General features: G+C 39.8%; 4 protein-coding genes and 1 non-coding gene across 6 annotated transcripts; 2 read left to right on the plus strand and 3 right to left on the minus strand.

Moving 5' to 3' along the window:
- LOC109719792 (cyclin-dependent protein kinase inhibitor SMR4) lies at nt 605-1,215 on the plus strand. The gene has a single exon (XM_020246609.1). The coding sequence runs from the start codon at nt 695-697 to the stop codon at nt 911-913; it is 219 nt and encodes a 72-aa protein (XP_020102198.1). The 5' UTR covers nt 605-694; the 3' UTR covers nt 914-1,215.
- On the plus strand, nt 2,328-8,094 carry LOC109719448 (ATP-dependent zinc metalloprotease FTSH 8, mitochondrial-like). 2 transcript variants are annotated; one of them, XM_020246144.1, is made up of 8 exons: nt 2,328-2,577; nt 2,662-2,872; nt 2,989-3,063; nt 3,913-4,043; nt 4,897-5,382; nt 5,942-6,709; nt 6,848-7,075; nt 7,396-8,094. In XM_020246144.1, the coding sequence occupies exons 1-8, from the start codon at nt 2,518-2,520 to the stop codon at nt 7,870-7,872; spliced, it is 2,436 nt and encodes an 811-aa protein (XP_020101733.1). In that variant the 5' UTR covers nt 2,328-2,517; the 3' UTR covers nt 7,873-8,094. The 2 variants fall into 2 exon arrangements, with proteins under 2 accessions (XP_020101733.1, XP_020101734.1); XM_020246145.1 differs by having other exon boundaries at nt 3,919-4,043.
- On the minus strand, nt 8,745-8,816 carry TRNAD-GUC. The gene has a single exon. It is a non-coding gene; the product is annotated as a tRNA-Asp (tRNA).
- On the minus strand, nt 10,330-12,958 carry LOC109719605 (scarecrow-like protein 14). Its single transcript, XM_020246379.1, has one exon. The coding sequence runs from the start codon at nt 12,515-12,517 to the stop codon at nt 10,370-10,372; it is 2,148 nt and encodes a 715-aa protein (XP_020101968.1). The 5' UTR covers nt 12,518-12,958; the 3' UTR covers nt 10,330-10,369.
- Nucleotides 15,604-18,518, minus strand: LOC109719360 (scarecrow-like protein 34). The gene has a single exon (XM_020245982.1). The coding sequence runs from the start codon at nt 18,073-18,075 to the stop codon at nt 15,859-15,861; it is 2,217 nt and encodes a 738-aa protein (XP_020101571.1). The 5' UTR covers nt 18,076-18,518; the 3' UTR covers nt 15,604-15,858.

Consider the following 20,759-nt stretch of genomic DNA (forward strand, 5'->3'; position numbering starts at 1 on the left):
ATCTAAATTTAATCATTTCGCGTGAAATTTTACAAAAAAGAAAATCTGAATTCATAAAATGATAGATTTTAATGTTTAACAATTTGGATGGTAACTTGTAAATCGGATAAAATTTAGCTTCCTTTTAAAAGGGCGAAACTCCGTACGGTTGTTTACTGACGTGGTGAACCAGGTCCATGAGAATCACCATGGTTCCCCCCTGTTCCCACTTTCGGGACCCACCAGATGCGACAGCGACAGTCCAATCCCCTCTCTGCCGTACACGTGTCTCCCCTCATCTCCACCAATCACCGACTCCACCGCCCAAAAACAGAATCCAATGAAATTTTACTCCAAATATAAATAAATAAATAAATAAATCCCCTCTAATATTTCTTTTTAGTATTTATACAAAAATCCACCCCCAAAATTATTGCGGTGGACTTTTTAAATCCCCGAACCGCCCCGACACTTTTCCCGCTCTTTTCCACGCGGTTCCCGCGCTCTCTCAAATTTTCCTACCCAATCGGGCGCTGCCACGTCGACTGGCCGGGATCGTTGTGGCTTCCCCAATAAGCCACAACACCACAACCCTCAATCCTCTTCATTTTCACTTTATAAATCTCTCTCCCTCTCTCACGCCTCTTCCCTCCCAAAACCCATTTGAAAAAAAAAAAGAAAAAAGGAAACACATTTTGGGCTCTTACACTGATCAATGGAGAGAGAGGAGGAGAGAGTGTGCGAAGGGTGGGAGACGCCGAAGAGGGTGGAATGCCGGATCTCGGCGGTGCTCCCGTGCCCGCCGCCGCCGAAGAAGAAGAAGCCGCCGAGGGCTCTTTGGAAGCGGCGGGAGCCGCCGAGGAACGGCTACTTCCAACCGCCGGATTTGGAGACGCTTTTCGCGCTGGCGCCTCGGAGAGAGGCGTGCGCGTGACGCAACAACGGCACGGCACGGCACGGCACGGCGCAGAGCAATCAATTTTGTAGATAACTCCATGTTGTACTCTATCGTTTTGATTTGGAAGTAGCTGTAGTTGTTAGAGATTAGGGATACTATATATGTCTTAATGTGCTCTTCGTGTAACAGTGGAAGTGAGTTTTTGCTAAATGTTAGCCCATTTCTCTGCTTTATTTTTGCCTTCGTTTTGATATAGTTGGAGGTTTAGAGAAGCAATGGTTTGGTTTTAAGTGGTTCTATTGGATGAAGGTGAGACCTTTATCATGGGTTTTGGATCAGAGAAGAGTGTTGCAATGTTGTGGTAAATTTTGTCTAGCTTTTGGAAACATGTTTTTGGTTTATGAAAAAGCCGAAGCAACATTTGTAGTGGTTTTGGATTGGACCAAAAGCCAAAACAACAGTGTGTACTTCACAAAAGCACTTGAGACACTTCTACAGTCCCACATATAAGATTGATTAAATTATCCTCAGTTATCCTAGCTAATAATCATAGGGATAACGCCTAAAACACAAATTATTTTCACTGTGGCGCGAAAGAATTTGTTGAAGCTTGAAGGAAACACTGCATATGACTATATGTTTATCATATTTTTTTACTGTACGTAATTCAATCCCTCCGTAATTTCTAACGAAGTTTTAAAAATTTTGGTCCACCGTCCAACTAATCATTTTTTTTGTTGATTTGTTTCGATTTGGGAACGAGACGAATCTTGGTTCGGATAGCATAAATTTGGCCCAAAATTAATGTTCCTGGAGAGGCCCAAGCCCGTTAAACAATGGTCCAGGCTAATGGAGTACAGAGCTTTGGTTGTACACTTGTATTATATACTGTTTTCGACTTGTAAGTTTACTCTTGAACTGGGCTTAAAAGTTTCTGTTGGGCCCATTTAGCAATTTATGGGCCTACTTGGAAAGCTTGCTGGGCTGGCTTACCTGCAGAGCTTGGGCCAAACTAAAATTTGGGCTGGGCCAAAATTCTCTTGACCATAGCTTTACACTAAAAAATCAATTAGATCCTACAACAGGCATGTAAGAGTAAAAACATTAGTATTAGTATCACCATGATAACCAGAGGATCTAATGCAGTTCCAATCTTACTAAAGTTCATTATGGTTACTATCAGTTGCATCTATCCAAACGCAAATTTTCAATAACTCGCGCAGAATTTGGCTAAAAATAACTAAAAAGAAGAAAAGGTCTGATAATAATAAGTGCTATTATTGCCAAGACCACCCTTTAACGAAGTGTGTAATTAATCGGGTTGGGTCCGAGTTCGACCCGACCCAATTGGGCCCGGGGAAGTACACGGCCTAACACATCGCACCTCACGTGAGTCACGTGACTTCCTCCGCTCATTTCGTGGTAACGAAGAAACAAAACTGGGGGCTCGATATCCCTTGAACCGTCCCCTGACTCGCCCGCCCCCCTCTCCTCCACCCTCTTCAACCGAATACCATCGACGCGTCGCCTCCCCCATCACCAACCCGGCAATCCCCCTCTTCTCCTCCTCACGTAAACCCTAACCCTAATCTACTCGTCCCGAACCTCTCTCTCTCCTCTCTCCTCGAGCTCACCTCGCTATGAGCTTCTCCACTCTCGGGCGCTCCCTCTTGCGATCCGCTCGCTCCCGCTCCCAAACCGTAAGCAACTCGCCCGACCTCTTCGTTAGATCGCTCGTTCGTGGGATTTGTAATGTGTTTTTGGTGTTCTTTTGTGCGGTTTAGGGCGCTCTTTTGGGTCGATTCGTCGGGAACCCGGTGCGAGCTCCCTGCTCGGGGTGCGACGATGGTGGATTAGGGTTCATTAGGAGTTATTTGACTTCGGTTGGAGCGAATAAGGTTGTTGGCGCGAGGAATCAACTCGGGGAGTGGAGGTTTATTCTTGCCAATCCTAGTTTTAGGCGATTGTTTTGCAGCGATTCTCCAAATAAGAAGAGTAAGTTTTTGCATTGGCAAAGTTATGTATTTGAAGTTGTTTATGGTATTACCATTTTGGTCAAGTATCTATTTTGTATGAAATATCCTGATTTTTTTGTCTTTGTGGTTATGTAGATTATGAGAATTACTATCCAAAGGATAAGAAGGAGATTCCGAAGGCGAATGAGAATAACAGATCTGATTCAAAGAGTATGTGATGCTTTTTTATGTCCTTAAGTATCTGCTCTCTAAGAAGCCTCCATTGTCTTCCATAAGTAGTATATCGTGGCAATTAGTATTTACTACGGGATCATCCTTTTTTTTTAAAAAAAAAATGCTAATATTTTCTTTTCTTAGTAAAGAAAAAATTGCTTATATTTTCACATAGAGCGATAACAAGAGGACAAGAGAATTGAGACCAGCAATCACCGAGTGCCTGTTTGGCATGGCTTCTCAAACGACTTTCCTAGTTTGAGAAGTAATTTGATGCATTTGACAAAACAAAAGTTCTTGAGATTTTTCTGTGGCTGGAAATAAAACAAGTTTCTTCTTGCTAAAAGCAGGATCTTTTGTATGTGGCTTCTTCTTTAACTGCATAGGGACGCTAGGGATATTATGAAATTACTGCAGGCTTCTGCCTCCAAAAAGCAGCAGCTCTAGTTTGTACTCCTTTTCTGCTTCAACAGAAATCTTTTTAGGGGGATGCTGATGAAATTACTGTTATCGAATAATACTGATACAAAAGCTTTAGTTGAGCTAGGCATGTAACTGAAGTCGTACCTATGAGCCTGTCTTGTGATTAATCTCTCAATCACCTCAAGAACTGTTGTACTGAACACATTATCTTGCAAACTACTGATGTTACTGTCTAGGGATTGTCAAATGTAAATGGACTTGTATGACGATCGCATGCTTAGACGTTGTTTTGTTTTTTTTACTTGATTGAGCATGTTCATGAAATATACTTTGCCAAATTTTAAATCGAGGATATATTTAAATTCACTTTTTGCCTTTGGTTATCCACTAACTTCATATTGATTTAGTTTTCATTTCCAAAAGATTCAGGTACAGACGACCAAGGAAACTTCCAGGAGAATTTCATAAAGCAGTTGCAAAATTACCTTGCTCCTCTCATATTTGTTGCTTTGTTGCTTTCGTCTTTCTCTGCTGGTTCATCTGAGCAGAAGGAGGTAGGATCAGTTCTTATTACCATTGCATTTGCTCCAATTTTAAAACGTGTAAATATAATTTTTTTTTCTTATCATGCTGACTTAATGCTTAAGTTATATGTTTATCGACATATTTATTTACGTTTAGCTGTACTCTTGCATATTTCTGAGTTGGTACAAATGTACGTTTGTATACAATATGGGTTGTTGATTTGTGTGTGTTGATCCAAATGTGTGGACACAATCTTTCCTCATCAGAAATGGCTAGCATAAATCTGCCAACTCTTATTATGCATACTGGATGCTTTTTAAAGCATCTGATCGTTCACTTTCCACCACTTCGTCTAACAGAAACATTATAAGCTGGGGTGTTGTGCTAATATAAATGTAGGTTGGGTAAGTGGAACAAGAAGGGAGAAGGTATTATGCTTTTAGTTAATATTTTTTTTTTTTTTTTTTTTTCTTTTTTTTTTCTTTTTCTTTTGTTGTGAGTTCGAGGTGGNTTTTTCTTTTTTTTTTCTTTTTCTTTTTTGCAAGAGTAGATTTTGATGAAGTTACGTGATTTATGCTCTCAAGGTGTTTGCTTTACCATTGTCGAGTTTGCTATGCTGTTTTTTACCTATAAGTTGCTTGGTAGCATAAATTCGGTCATCAAGATGCAAGAGTTACTACACATGACTTCTTGGTAGTATTTTGTTTCTTGCATGCTTTCCTTCAAGAGTCATGGGCTTCATATCAGCTGGTGTAGATTGGACATATTTGTTAAAAAAAAAAATTGCACAATTATCTTACTGTTATTGCCTGTTTTTCACTTCTTTAGATTATTGAATGGACAATATCTAAAGCCAGATTGTTTGCTTCCTATTTTTTGCAGATCAGCTTTCAGGAGTTCAAAAATAAACTGTTGGAACCTGGTTTAGTTGATCATATTGTTGTATCTAATAAATCAGTCGCAAAAGTATATGTCAGAACTTCGCCACGGACTAACACTCAGACTCAAGACAATGATATTCAGGCTACCACAGCAGATGTTCCTGCTAGACATTCTCCCAGCCGGTTTAAGTACTACTTCAATATTGGAAGTGTAGAATCTTTTGAGGAAAAGTTGGAGGAAGCTCAAGAAGCTCTAGGGATTGATCCACATGACTATATTCCTGTAACTTACCTCTCTGAAGTAAACTGGTATCAAGAACTGCTGAGATTTGCCCCAACAGCCATCCTTGTCGGACTTATCTACTTAACGGGGAGAAGATTACAAGGTGGGTTTAGTATAGGTGGTGGTTCTGGGAAGGGGAATCGTGGAATATTCAACATTGGAAAGGCTCAAGTGACAAAGATGGATAAGAACTCCAAGAATAAGGTTAGACTAGAAATGCTTTATTTTCTTTATTGGTAGCTTTTTTACTTTTTGCTTAGATTTTCCGTTAAATGGAAAAGATAGTTGGTTTTGTTATTTTTTTTTAGTTTAGAAAGCTTATCACATGTAAAGATTTAAGTGCCGTGGCACGGAGTTGTGCCGGAAGCTTGCCGGCACGGTGCGGCACGGGCACTGTGCCATACCGATACATGCCGGTCACAAAAAATATATCTGTGCCGACACGTAATGGCATGAAATATTTATTTTCTTTATCCTTATGTATTTTTATCAAATCTTTTGAACTTTATTAAGAAAAATACTTACTAATTTCAATAATAGAGGGTTTTGAGTTGTGCCATCGGCATGGGGGGCTGTATCGTGTTGATATCTTGCTAGCACGATACGGCACGGTGGATATCGCCCATGCCGATGGGCACTTTAATCTTTGATCACATGTGATAACTGTTTAATACCGGCTCTTACATATTATCCAGGAAAATGAGAGACTATAAACTCAACTTGTATTCATCTTTATAATAATATTTTTCATATTGTGAACCAGGTTTATTTTAAAGATGTTGCTGGCTGTGATGAAGCCAAACAAGAAATCATGGAGTTTGTGCACTTCCTTAAAAACCCTAAGAAATACGAGGATTTAGGAGCCAAAATTCCCAAAGGTGCTCTCCTTGTTGGTCCTCCCGGCACTGGAAAGACCCTTCTGGCAAAAGCAACGGCAGGAGAATCCGGCGTGCCCTTCCTGTCTATTTCTGGTTCAGACTTCATGGAAATGTTTGTTGGTGTGGGCCCTTCCAGGGTTAGAAACTTATTCCAAGAAGCTAGACAATGTGCACCCAGCATTATTTTTATCGACGAAATTGATGCCATTGGTCGAGCAAGAGGTCGTGGAGGTTTCTCTGGTGCAAATGATGAAAGAGAAAGCACTCTGAACCAGTTGCTAGTAGAAATGGATGGATTTGGAACGACTGCTGGCGTTGTTGTACTTGCTGGTACAAATAGACCTGATATCTTGGATAAAGCTTTGCTTCGGCCGGGTCGGTTTGATCGCCAAATTACTATTGATAAGCCTGACATCAAAGGACGTGAACAGATATTCCGTATTTATCTTAAAAAGATTAAGTTGGATAATGACCCCTCGTTTTATTCTCAAAGATTAGCTGCTCTCACGCCTGGATTTGCTGGAGCTGATATTGCTAATGTTTGTAACGAAGCTGCACTGATTGCTGCTAGGAATGAGGAAACCCAGGTCACAATGCAGCATTTTGAGTCTGCTATTGATAGGGTTATTGGTGGTTTGGAGAAGAAGAATAAGGTACCTCTTTTTTTTTTTCTTTCTTTTCAGTAAATTCAATTCAGTTTTCAGTCTTCTTATCCGCAGTCCATGTGCACATACTTCTGATGATTTTCTTGTTCCCCTGTTAAATCATATGTTGTTTATTATTTTTTCCAGGTTATCAGCAAGCTTGAACGCCGGACCGTTGCATACCATGAATCAGGCCATGCGGTTGCTGGATGGTTTTTAGAGCATGCAGAGCCCCTACTTAAAGTAACAATAGTACCTCGCGGAACTGCAGCTTTGGGCTTCGCTCAATATGTCCCGAATGAAAACCTTCTTATGACCAAAGAACAGCTCTTCGATGTGACGTGTATGACACTGGGAGGCCGTGCATCTGAAGAGGTAAACTGATTAATTGCCTTTGGTCGAATGATTGGGGAACATTTTTTCTTCTTGAGTGCTGTTTCCTTGGTAATTTTTGTTGGATGTTTGGATTGTTATTAGGTGCTCATCTGTGAGGATCCTCATTATGATTTACAATTATCTTATTGCTTTCTATGAATCACAGATACGTCCTTATAAAGTCTCTTGTAGTTTAGTACGCACGTTAAAATATCTCTCCAGTATCCATTTTTTGTAGGGCTTAGTTGTGATTACTTTTGGTTGCAAAGTAACTGAAGCATAAAATTGTAGTGAAATCTCAATGGCACATCTTTTTCCAGGTTTTGATAGGCAAGATCTCCACCGGTGCGCAGAACGACCTGGAAAAAGTAACCAAGATGACCTACGCGCAGGTCGCGGTCTATGGGTTCAGCGACAAGGTTGGGCTCCTCTCCTTCCCTCAAAGAGAAGACGGCTTCGAGATGATGAAACCCTACAGCAGCAAGACTGGGGCCATCATCGACAGCGAGGTGAGGGAGTGGGTCGCCAAGGCCTACGAACGAACTGTCGAGCTAATAAAAGAACACAAGGACCATGTTATCCAGGTCGCGGAGCTACTGCTCGAGAAGGAAGTCCTACACCAGGACGACTTGGTCCGTATTTTAGGGGAACGACCGTTCAAATCGAATGAACCCACTAACTATGATCGGTTCAAGCTAGGGTTTATGGAAGAGAAGGGACAAGAAGCTTCGCAGGGTGCTAATGTTGCGGATGATGATGGAACCCCGTCACTCGATGGGGAGGTCGTGCCGACTTGAGCGGAGGGTGTTCGTTTGTGTTTGTATATTATTTAAGATTTTTTTTTTTTTCAGATTATTATTAATCTTTGCAGCTTAACAAATTGTATAAATGAAATTAATGTAACTGATCCCATTTTGTGGGTGGTATGATGATCAGAGACTACTTTACTGCTTGTGGGCACCCATACTCTGAGTTTGCTGTCTTCAGGTTCAAATCAAATAAGTTTGCTGCTTCTGTAATATTGGCCTAGTGAAGCAAATAGGAGAAAATGTGCTCTGAACGAGGAACTTATTTCGTCTTCTTGACGATTCTTTCTTTGACGGCGTAGTGGCCGCAATTTGCAGGTCATTAATCCTTTTCGAGAATTCTGAGAAATTATTTGTTTGGTGCCATCTGAACGGATGAAGAAATTCCTTGTGATATTACATGTTGAATGCTGAGGAACGCTTTCGATGTACGTACGTTGATAAGTTTTTATGGTACAAATTTGGATTATTGTTTTACACAGCTGGTTCCCTTCTCGAATGCAATATAGAGCTAGACTACTATACTATTAATAGCATCGAGTCGTTGATACTATTTTAGAGTTTTAGCACTTGGATGAAAGGATGTTCGGTTAGAATGATCGTGATTCTTCTAAATTGAGTAGGCAGTTGATTAATTAATATGATCTAACGGAATCTAACAGTAAAAAATTTGATAGTACTAAGTGTTTGATGCTATTGATAGTATAGTAGTCCGACTCGTGTTACCACATGCAAAAGACCATTTCCTATCCACTTCAGACCTACACCAACACAACTTAACCCAGATCCAACCCAAGTCCAACCGTGTAGGTCCATAGAGACCCACTCCCAATTCCGACCAAGCAAAAATTAATAAAATTAGACGCCGTTGCCGGGGATCGAACCCGGGTCACCCGCGTGACAGGCGGGAATACTCACCACTATACTACAACGACTCATATGCTTATAGTTTATTTCTATTTTACTTATTGAAATAACATGACGAGTACATGTTGTATCTGAATCAAACTAATCAGAGCGAGCAACTTGCCATATTAGGAGAGAAAGGTTTTGCATATCCTTCGCGTAAATTTGTTGCTTTTGTGTCAAGTTTAACTCTTCCGACAGTTTTACTTTCTTTTCCCTTTTTTGGGGCCTAATTAACGAATAAAATACTTGTTTCAGGATACTAAAATCCCAAGCAAGTGTTCGACGATCATCTACATGGTCTGGTGATACTCGTCATTTTTTAATATTCTTTTCATGGCAATGTTGTTCTATGACCAACTTATATATTTTTATTTATTTTTATCTTCATAAACAAGTTGCTTCTCGTCTATAGGTTTTTTTTTTTTTTTTTTTTTTTCTCACTCAACCTGTTGGCAAATTTCAAACCATACAAAAAAAACTTAGGCCTTGATTGGTATCCTTGCAATTTTCTCACTTTTTTAAACACTACTTTACATGATTTTGATGCATAGGAGATTTTTTTTATTTTTTATTTTTTGGTTATTATAGGTAGCAAGCTTACAAGCCAAGTGATAGATGACAGTTTATTTTAAATTTTTTTGAAAGCAAACTTTTTTTTTCCAAGGTTTTACTTTTTATTGCGAAGTAAACACCTTGATGAAAGAATGCAAGTAATTCACTGTACTCTCTTACATTTTTTTTTAATATACGAAATTATATTAAAATAAAAATAAATCGTATACCAAACGAGGCCTTAGATTGCAGTTTAAATCTAATAATTTATTGTTGTTGAATTCGTACTAATGCCACTGAACAATATATTGCTCTTTACATAATTCTAATAGATCGGTAACAGACTACAAATATATAGTATGCTGCAACATATCAGCCTTAATAATCCTTTACGATTGATTTACGGAATCATAACAAGCTCATAGCTTGAAGGGAGATGCAAAACTTTTCCGACGAAAATTGTATGCGGTTGGACTTCCAACTGCAGTTGAAATTCTGAATTGGAACAATGATTTGTAGGTCTAAAATGCAATGCTGTGCCTGGATAACCCTCAAAATATTTATGCATCTTTACCAGTCTAATAAGAGAGGTTGATTATCTCACTTATTCAGCAAGAGACCAATAATCAGCACTAATAAAATGTTTATCAAGTCAAATGATGCTTTGGGTACTTTTCTCTGCTTTAAAAATAAATGCCTTCACGATGAACATGCCGGTTGTTAAAGAAGAGCTCTCAGGATACAGATAAGCACACATTGACTAAACCCAATAAACATCTGTAGCACACTTTCTCGTCGTAGCTTGAAAACACAGACAAGTGAGAGTGGTTGCTACAAAGTTCAATGCAAATAAGACCAATCCATTTCCATTGACCAAAATTCTCATAATTTCTGCTGCATACATTAAAGGGCAAACATAGCCCAACATAATACATGCAATAAGCAGTGAGATCTTTGTTCTGAGGTGAGTCTTCGCATATCTTGCTGAAGTCGCAGAATTGTACAAATTTAACTGTAAGTCAAGTTATTAGAGATCATTAGGTTTCCACGCGGAGAAGGCGTAGAGGATGCGCCCCTTCCACCCATGCAGTAGCCACCTATTGTCCTCATCCAAAATGAAATCCTTATGATGGCATGCCTTCATCTTCTCACTCGCTTTCTTCATGAACTCCGCATTTAGCGGCAACTGCTTGAACCCTGCCCTGAGGCTCCGCACCTGCCACTGCTTATAAGTCTCGGGCCTACACACCCTTTCTGACCCCTCGCATGATATAACATTATAAATCTGCCATCCAAATATATCCCTCTCGATCAATCGCCTCTGCTCGTGCTCGTGTGGAACGTTGGTTTCAATCATATCAAAAATTGCTGAGTAATGGAAAAATGCTTCGCGAAAACGTGTCACAAAAAAGGGGGCACTATATGAGCCATTAACAATCTCGTGAATGAATACTGCTGGGTTCATCTTTCTAATTGTATTCAGGAAAATGTCTCTTGGGCTATCCACCACGACGGTCTCATCCATTAGAAATTTAGACCTGTAGAGACAATTTACAATCAGAACCTCATCATTGTTGATATGAAGATCCTCCACAAGGATTGTCTCATATCTGGCTGCAATGGCGTGAAATTCGAAAGGAATATTAAATGTTTTAGCATAATCAGCTAAACGGCACCCTGTCTCCTCAATGAGCTCCGCTGGGCGGAAGCCTGGCCGAGGCAAATCGATACCAGTGATTCGGAGCCTAGGGGGGCCACCTGGCCTACAAGAAAGCTCTTGCATAAAGCACGGCCATTGGAAGCCGTAACATATCCCATAGTCCACAATATGCACGCTCTTTGCCTCTTCAATGGCGTCGAAGATGGTGTGGTTGGAGAAGTAGTAGGATAGCCCCATGAAAGGGCAGGCGGCTGCATAGACCATGATCGCTTTTAAAATGTCGATCGTAGGGGTTCGCCTTGCCAGATTCGATTGGTGCTTCTTGCTCCCCGTGCCAACTACGCGGGCCTGGAGCCCGTCAGCGAAGTAGTGGGCTAGCCTCTGGGTAGCATCCCCCGTGGGCGAAGAATGCTGTTTTATTTGCTTTAATAGCTCGTTTGCAACCCGGTGGTCATTACTAGCCACAGCTTGGGCGCAGTGGGTAAGAAGAGTTCTAAGATCCACCACCTTCTTTTGTGGTTGCTTCTTTCCTCCCCGGCCACCCTTGCCATTCCCTGCGCCCTTAGACCGATTGCTTTGATAACGTCTTGTTGCTCCTTCACTCTGCTTTGCTTCTTGTAGTTCTTTGACGCTATTAAAGCATGCCTCGCTGTTGAACAGCAAGATCTTATCCAGCATTTTGCGAACGCTCTCAGTCTCCTCGGTGTAAACAGCTGCTTGTTTGTTACTCCTTCTGGCTTCCAAGTATGAATCTTCACTATATGGGTTCTTCTGCCCCCGATGAACTTGATGTTCCTCCTCTTCCACTTCTGGCAGTAAAGAGAACCCATTGGCCTCCGAATCAATAACCAACTTGTCCTCACCGGGAAGGAAATTTTTTGCCTCCTCAACCCCCCTAGCAAATTGCAAAGCAGGTTGGCTTTGAACAAGTTGATTTCCTAACCATTCAAAAAAATTCTTACTATTTGAAGAGGAAACCGATGACTGAGAAGACGAATCAACAAATAAAGGCTTAGTCTTTAGTTGACAGTATTCGACAGGATCGTAAGGCCAGCTATTCTCTATGACCACAGCCTCGCCATTGTTACTATTATCATTCCGATAGTTACCAGAGATACTCTTATCTGGGCAATCCGAACTACGATTGGAATCTAAAGGAGGTTGATTGGGTGGAGCCGGGGACTTCTCTAAGATTGCGAGGAAAGGTTTCTCTGCAGCTAAAAGAAGTGGGTCTTCCGGATACAGATCGAACTTCGCGTCTATGTCATCCTCCATAAGTATATGGCTTATGTAGGTTAGCATCATACTGGAGAACACCTCAGAATCTTTCCAAGACTCTGCCTCTGCGGAGGGGACCATAGTAGTTGTACTAGAAGAAGATGACGATGAAGAAGACGGCGCAGAGGAACCATTGAGATTTTGGGTATTTATAACAGGGCTTGGATCAGAGGGGATTGTTGAAACGTCAAAAATGTTATTTTGAGATAAATTAGAAGAATTATTCGTGGTGGTCATATCATCGAACACCTTATCGTAAACTAATTTGGAGCTGATGCTACTCAGATAATTTTTTTACACTGCCCATTCTCAATTAATTTCTCCCGCTCTTTTTCAATCTTAAACTTCCTTATAGAATAACAACTCACTGCTATCGCCTAGATTAATCCAATTATGGTGATTTCCGTGATTTCTACTAGAATAACTAAGAGATGATCACATACTAAGAAACTGGTGAAGTTGATACATATAACACGAAAAGGCGATCTAAAATCGGCGAAATTAGACCCTAGAAGATGATACAAGTGTATGAAATTACTGCGAATGAGACATGAACGAGATCGAAGAGGCTCGAAGAAGTACCAATTGGGAACTCAAATGATCAGAGGAGCGCACCTTTAGAGGGGAGAGGAGGAGGAGGAGGAGGAGGAGGACGAGGGCGAAGGACACGAAGAGAGCATTGTCGCTCCTCTTAGGAGGAGGAGGAGGCGCGATCGTAATAATCGAACGGTTATTAATATATAAGCAACAGGGAGCCGATGCAAAATTTGAAAATAGGCGTAAACGCCTAAGATGAAATGTATTGGATGCACCGGGTGCACTGTGGACCGCATTCTCCAAAATCCTACTATTAACTTTGGGGACTACGTGATGCGCAAGTGACAACTTTTCAAGGGCTTTTTTTGCAAATAGCCCCATAAAAAATTTTATTTTCGAAAATAGCCCTGTGTAAAAATTATTTGCAAAAATGGCCCTGGCCCCGCCCCGTCAGCGCCACGTCAGCGCCACGCGGGCGGGGCTGGGCCAATTGTATAAGTTGAACACGGTGAATCATTCACCGTGTTCAATACAAGATTTTTGTATTGGACACGGTGAATGGTTCACCGTGTCCAATACAAATACATTCGACTTAGCCAAAAATGGCTAAGTTGTGGGTGTTTGTATTGGACACGGTGAATCATTCACCGTGTCCAATTATTTGTATTGGACACGGTGAATGATTCACCGTGTCCAATACAAATATATCCCACTTAGCCATTTTGTATTGGACACGGTGAACCATTCACCGTGTCCAATACAAAAATTTTGTATTGAACACGGTGAATGGTTCACCGTGTTCAATATAAACACTTGGCCCAGCCCCGCCCGCGTGGCGCTGACGTGGCGCTGACGGGGCGGGGCCAGGGTCATTTTTGCAAATAATTTTTACACAGGGCCAATTTAAAAAAAAAAAATTGTCAGGGGGCTATTTGCAAAAAAACCCCACTTTTCAAAGTTTCCCTTCTTTTTTATATAAAATGTGATTGAATAGTAATAAGTTAAGTATTGATTTTACTTACGGTGCACGAGTTGTACGAATACGTCCGGTGCACAAACAACAATATCTCTTCGAGGAAATCCCCGCCGTCCGTTGTATCAGAGGGTGTGGAAGAGTGATGCGTTTCTCCTGTTAGTTAAGCATATGCGTGACTGTTGTTCCACGGTACATGGAATATACTTGGTACGTTTTTTTTTCCTTGGATGTTACCAATTGAGAAGTTTTCAAGTCACACATTATGAAACAATCGGTGTTTCATATGATATCAGAGTAGAAGGTTCTGAGTTCGAGTCACGCCAAGCTCTTATCATTATTATTTTTTTTATTTAATTCAAGTCCACGTAATGGGCCTTGCAAAAAGTCTCTAAGTCCAGACGTGAGGAAGAGTGTTAAATATAAAAATACATTATTCTCTAATAGCTTAAATTTTTAGAGTTCAACGGTTGTTTCACACATAATATTAGTGTCCATAAAATGCCACTCTTGTAAATTAATAATATCATTATATAATATATAATTAATTAAAATGTGTAATATAAATTTGTCATTATATTAATAATATATAGAGAAGTCTTAATAGAGGACCGAGTGTTTCCCTCCTGTGTTTCTTTAAGAGCTCTTTATCTTAAGAAATTACTCACATGTACTTGATGTATAAACTGTGATCATCAACACAACAATATACAGATGCGCAAAAACTTACATGTGTTATTTGCCAAAGTAGCCTCAATGTTGCAGATAGCACGCATTAACCAAATCCTTTCAACAGTTACAGCACAACTTGTGGGAAGAAATGTGTTGGGCCTACTATAATATAGGAATAATTTCATAGATGCTCTTCTAGAAATTATTAATTTCATCGATATCCTTTTAAAATTGATAATATCACAAATACCTTCCAATAGGTTAAAAATTATCATAAATGCCCTCTATTAGTTTAGATCCGTTAGGTCCCATTTGAAACGGAGTTAAATTTTCAAAATACCATTTTTACCCTTTATCTCTTATTAATACTTAATAATAAAAATACTAATAGGTATTTCAAGATAATTTTGTAAATCTAAATTTGAGTATTTAATATATACANGTCACTGCCTACTTTCTTTATTTTCTTTTGGTAGTAAATAGGTTGGACTAGATTCAATTGTGTGCTTTTATCTCTACTTAGCTGCAACAGAGATCTAAGCTGTAAAGAAAACATGATTTTTCTATGCAAGTAAAACCGATTTAAAATGTTCGGATAGAGACACCCAATTTGCTCACAGCTTCAAAATGTCCACACCAACTATTTTACTTAAACGAAAAACATAAAGCTGATTTCAAACACAGGCCCATTTTGCCTAATTTGTCCGAAACTCTGAGATTTCCTCACCCCAGACTCTTTTACTTAAAAATTAAAAAAAAAATCGATGGAGATGAACTCCTTTCCTTCCACCAAAGCTCCTCCACTGCTATTTTACTTAAATAAAAATATAAAATTAATTTATAATAAAACAGTAATAATAGTAATGAACCCTAATAATATAATAAAATTATTTCCGATGCATCTTTTTGAATCTTTTAATAGGATGCACTTTATCGATACAATACCATTAACATACGGACAACTATTTCTAATTAGCATATGAACAATTATTTTATTATAAATTTTATCGAAAAGTAATTTTTAGTATTATAAATATTTATGAAAGTATTATACTTTTGTCCTTTAATATTTACAAATTTATATTTATTGTAGATTTCTTTGCCCGCCGCGAAGCGCAGGTTCTTAACTAGTTAATCAATATTTCTACAAGTGCAGCTGCATACATTATAAAGCACACATAGCCAACAAGTTAGATACATCAAGTTGTGAGGTCCCTGCTCTGAAGGAAATAAGCTACATAAAGCAGTGAAATTATACATATTTTCTAGCATTACAACACTAACTACAACACAGAAACTACAGTGCTGACCACTAGATGGTCCAAAAGAAAGTGAAGTGTAGTCTTCACATAGCTGGAAATCCCACAAAATTATACAGATTAACCTATATATCAAGTTATTGGGCATCATTAGGTTTCCACGTCGAAAGCGCATAGAGGATGCGACCCTTCCACCCTTGCAACAGCCATTTATTATCCTCATCCACAATAAAATCCTTGTGGTAATGCAACTTTACCTTCTCCCTCATCTTCACCATAAAGTCTGCGTTTAACTTGAGCTGCTTGAATCCAGCTCTAAGATTTCGTACCTGCCACTGCTTATACGTTTCAGGCCTATTCACTCTATCCGACCCCTCGCAAGAAATAACATTGTGTACCTCCCGTCCAAGGAGACAATCCTCAATCCGCAGCCTCTGCTCATGCTCACGCGGGATGTTTGCATCTATCATATCAAAGATTGCAGAGAAATGGAATAGTGCTTCACGAAATCGAGTGACGAAAAACGGTGCGCCATATGAGCCATTCACGGCACCATGAATGAACACAGCTGGATTCATCTTTTTTATTGTATTAAGGACAATGTCTCTTGGGCTATCCGCCACAACAGTCTCATCCATCAATTGCCGAAATTGATAGAGAGAATTCACGATGACCACCTCATCTTTATCGATCTTAAGATCTTCGACCTGTATGGTCTCCCATTTTGACGCGATTGCTCGATATTCAAAAGGTATGCTGAAGCTTCGAGCGTAGTCAGCTAAACGGCGCCCGGTCTCCTCAATGAGCTCCGCCGGACGGAAACCAGGCCGAGGTAAATCGATGCCGGTGATTCGAAGAGCCGGAGGCCCACCAGGCCTATCAGAAAGCCGTTTCAAAAGGCACGGCCATTGGAAGCCATAGGCTATGCCGTAATCTATGATATGCACCCTTTTTGCCCCCTCAACAGTGTCGAAGATGGTTTGGTTAGAGAAGAAGTGGGAGAGCTTCTTGAAAGGGGATGCGGCCAAAACGACTAGGTAAGCTTTCAATATAGTGACTGTGGGAATCCGTTTTGCTACAAGGGAGCGGTATATCTCGCTCCCCGTGCCAGCTAGGCGAGCCTGAAGGCCGTCAGCAAAGCAATGCGCCAACCTCTGGGTAGCGTCCCCTGTAGGAGAAGAGTGTTGTCTTATCTGCTTCAACAGCTCATTTGCACTCCTATAATCGTCACTGGCAACAGCTTGCGCACAATGGATGAGAAGGGTTCTAAGATCCACCACCTCCTGCTTAGGCTGCTTCTTACCACGACCCTTTCCATTGGCCGACCCTTTAGAATGCTTGCTTTGAGAATGTCTCATCGCATCACTCTGCATTGCTTCTCGTAGTTCCTTCTTTTTTTTAGTGTATGTCTCAACATCATACAGCAGGACCTTATCAAACATCTCGCGAACAGCCTCGGTCTCAATCTCCTCACTATAAAGAGCTGTTTGTTTGTTGCTCCTTCCCTCTTCCAAGGACAAATCTTCGCTGTATCGGTTCTTCCGCCCCCAGCGGCCCCCATGTACTTGATTTGCCTCCTCGTTCTCTTCTTTCACTTCTGATGGTAAAGAAAAGCCACTGGCCTCCAAATTAATTACCAACTTGTCATCACTAGGAAGGAACTTTTGCGCCTCTTCATACCCCCTAGCAAAATGCCAAGCTGGTTGGTTTTGAACAAGATCTCCTAACCCTTCGAAAATATTTCCATCACTATTTGCGGAGGAAAAGGAAAACTGGGACGATCGATCAACAAATGGAGGATTTTGTAGTTGGTAGTATTCGATTGGATCGTAAGGCCAACTATTCTCTACCATCACTCCGTTAGGGCTATCATTAGAGTTCATGTCGTAGTTACGAATGCTCTCATTAGGGCTGTCGGAACTATGATTGGAATCTAATGGAGGTTGGTTGGGTGAAGTCGGCGACTTCTCTAGGATCTCAAGGAAGGGTTTTTCTGCAGCTAAAAGGGCTGGGTTATCCGGGTACTGATCGAACTTTGTGTCGATATCTTCCTCCATGAGGATGCGGTTTATGTAGGTAAAAAGTATGTCGGAGGACATCTCCGAATCATCTGAGAACTCCGCCTCCGCGGCAGGCGCCGCAGTAGAAGAAGATGAAGAAAAAGAAGACGACGAAGAAACATTAATATTTGGGGTGTTTAAAAAGGGGGAAGGATCAGTGGAAAATGTTGAGGGGTCAAAAAAGATGTTTTGATCAAAATTAGAAGAATTATGCAGCGTCGGCATATCATCGAACACTTGATCGTACGTTAATTCGGACATGATGCTATTCAAATCACGGTTCCCAGAGCCCATATTTGACTAATTTTTTCCACTCCTTGCAATCTTAAAACTGCTTTACAGAACAACAAGTTACTACTCTCTCCTAGATTGAACCCTACTATGGTGATTTCTACTTCAACAACCACTCATCTCGATAAATAGAATAATATGATCACGGACAGGACGATTTTTACGAACTAAGGATCATGAAAGATGAAACCTGCGAGCAAAACAGATCTGAAACCGGCGAAATCAAACCCTAATCCCACAAGACAACAAAGGAGTAGGAATCATACCGATTGAGACCTCAAATCGAGAGTAATCGAGTAGAAAAGGGGAAAATCGCACCTTAACGAAACCCTAGAGAGGAGATAGAGGAGGAAGACGAGGGCGAAGGGGGCGCGGAGAGAGCTGCGTCGCTCCTCTTGCGAGGGAGAAGAGGCGATCGCGCTCGATCACTTATTAATAAGCTTCAGAGTGTTGGATAAAATAAATTAATTATAAAGGGTCAAAAAAAGGGCGAGAGCCTTCTTGGAACCTGCCCGGTTTGAGGAAATCGCCGCCGTTCGTTGAAACCGCCACGGGCTATCGCCGGTGGATTCAACGGTTTACCGGTCACTCCCGCGCGGTCGCAGGGCGTTGTTTCGTGGTCCCGGTGTGCATTCCCAAGGTCCGCGCACCGTATTTTTAAATAATTATTATTAGCGGTAAAAGAGTACAAGGTGCATAGGATGTATCCATGCACCGGTGCACGCAATTAATTCCCGCGTCTTGCTCCTCAAGCTTGTCCTAGACACGTGACGTGAAATCATCGGGCGGTCCATGTGTCTCCGCATGTCAAGAGAGGTAATCAAGCGGGCTACAATTATCCACGTGTCCTGCTTGTGACCAAAAGTCAAATACCCCACAAAAAAAAAAATCATAGTTAATCTTTATTATATATATGATCTATTTTAATGAGATTTATTTTTCTGATAATTTAACATCACATTCCTCCGTATTTGGTGGTATTATTCATTTAATAGGAAACAAGTAAAGTAATTTTTTGAGAAATAAAATAGAAAATATACGAATATTACAATTTAAAAGTATTATAATTGAAAATGCATCTTTCAATTGAGCTCTATCTTTTCACCTTTGAAAAGCTACACAAATAATATAAAAGAGGAGAGAAAGAGAGAGAGAGCAATTAATGAACAATAGGGTAGGATAATGCCGAATATATTATAATAATAATTTTAGTCCACTATGATCAACCATAGAAAATGTTTGGAGGCAAAGTCACTACCATGTGTGCTCATCCTGAGAGTGGTGAAAATAATGCTCTTGCTTTTTGTCCAAGGAATCAACAGGGTGTGGTACTGTGTTATCTCGGACTATCTCTACAATTGTTGGAGCATAATTAGTTTTTTTATGAAATTGAGGTTTGAGATTTTTTTTTTTTTTTTTGAGAAATAGTTAGTATATTCTCCATTTTATTTACTGAAAGGATGAACTAATTAGCTGCAAAAAAAAAGGCAACATAGGCCTCCGAGGGGACGGCAAAAAAAAAAATTATCGACAATCGTGTTACTGATTAGCTGAGAGATTTGAGAAAATTACTGTCATTTCTTTTCATTTCTGGTTGAATTCATATTCTGAAAACGCGTATGTGATCTGGCCTTTTCTTTATTGCTTAGTGCTGCGTCAAATATGCTTCTTCTTTTTTTTTTTTCTTTTTGTTCATTCACACTTTCTAAACATTCACAACACACTATAAACCTCAAATAATAGCACATGTTTAATTTCAAGATTTACAAAGTTAGTAAAATAATAAGAAAAAGAATTCAAAGCCTATCAATATAATTTACCCTATTCTATGATGACTCAAAACCAAGACTAGGCCTAAGGTTCAAAACCCACTCTTGATTATGGTGGAGCCCTACACCAAACAAGTAAAATAGCTGTGCACTCTCATTTTTAAAAAATTAAAAAAAAAAACTTCAGTGAGGAGCCCTCCAATAATGTCACGTTAAAGAGTTTCAGTCTATTGTCATGTATCTCTAGTCCTTTTTCTCCAAAGTAGAAAATAATTATTTTTTCGATTTTAGTATTATAAAACAGTCAATAAATTTTTAAGTGGTGATAAAATAAGTACTTAACAGTGAATCAGCCAATTTTTAATAAGTCATTATTGGAGAGCTTTTCACTAAAATTTTATCTAAAAAAAGCAAACCCAACGTGGCAACTGCCCACAATGTTAGTCAATCCCAAGTATCTCTCTATTTCCCTTAAATTATCTTCTTAACCTCATTGTCTACATACAATTTATCTCCTGATGAAGCTTTTCCAGGGATGATTTTCTTTCAATGGATATGCTTTGCCTTAGGTGGTGGGTAGGCTAGTCGTTGTCATCTCAAGTACAGTTTAAGATCTCGACGATTCGATTCTTACATGTGCGTTAGAAAAAATAAGGATCAATTACTCCAGTTCCTCGAATTTGTTATCATAGCGCTGTTTGAATGTCGAAATAATTTATCCAGTAAAAATCTTATTTCGGTTAGATTCTCACTTCTTAAAATATTTAGGATAGTGAATTTGGCTGCTGAATATAATATATCTACATTTGATTTCACTTTTCATCAATTAAATACTACAAAATTTTTGACTAAATTAAAAAACTATGTTATATAAAATGTTCGTAATATTCATACCAAGTCCTCAACGTAAGAATATAC

Source organism: Ananas comosus, linkage group 13, assembly GCF_001540865.1.
Source record: "Ananas comosus cultivar F153 linkage group 13, ASM154086v1, whole genome shotgun sequence".
In the NCBI taxonomy this organism is placed as follows: Eukaryota; Viridiplantae; Streptophyta; class Magnoliopsida; order Poales; family Bromeliaceae; genus Ananas; species Ananas comosus.

Bases quoted from the DNA above. Each gene is read 5' to 3' on its own strand.
- LOC109719605 (XM_020246379.1), bottom strand. From the start codon at position 12,517: ATGACCACCACGAATAATTCTTCTAATTTATCTCAAAATAACATTTTT.
- LOC109719792 (XM_020246609.1), top strand. From the start codon at position 695: ATGGAGAGAGAGGAGGAGAGAGTGTGCGAAGGGTGGGAGACGCCGAAG.
- LOC109719448 (XM_020246144.1), top strand. From the start codon at position 2,518: ATGAGCTTCTCCACTCTCGGGCGCTCCCTCTTGCGATCCGCTCGCTCC. The intron at 2,578-2,661 runs GTAAGCAACTCG...TGTGCGGTTTAG, and splicing joins CTCGCTCCCGCTCCCAAACC to GGCGCTCTTTTGGGTCGATT. The intron at 3,064-3,912 runs GTATGTGATGCT...CATTTCCAAAAG, and splicing joins TAACAGATCTGATTCAAAGA to ATTCAGGTACAGACGACCAA.
- LOC109719360 (XM_020245982.1), bottom strand. From the start codon at position 18,075: ATGGGCTCTGGGAACCGTGATTTGAATAGCATCATGTCCGAATTAACG.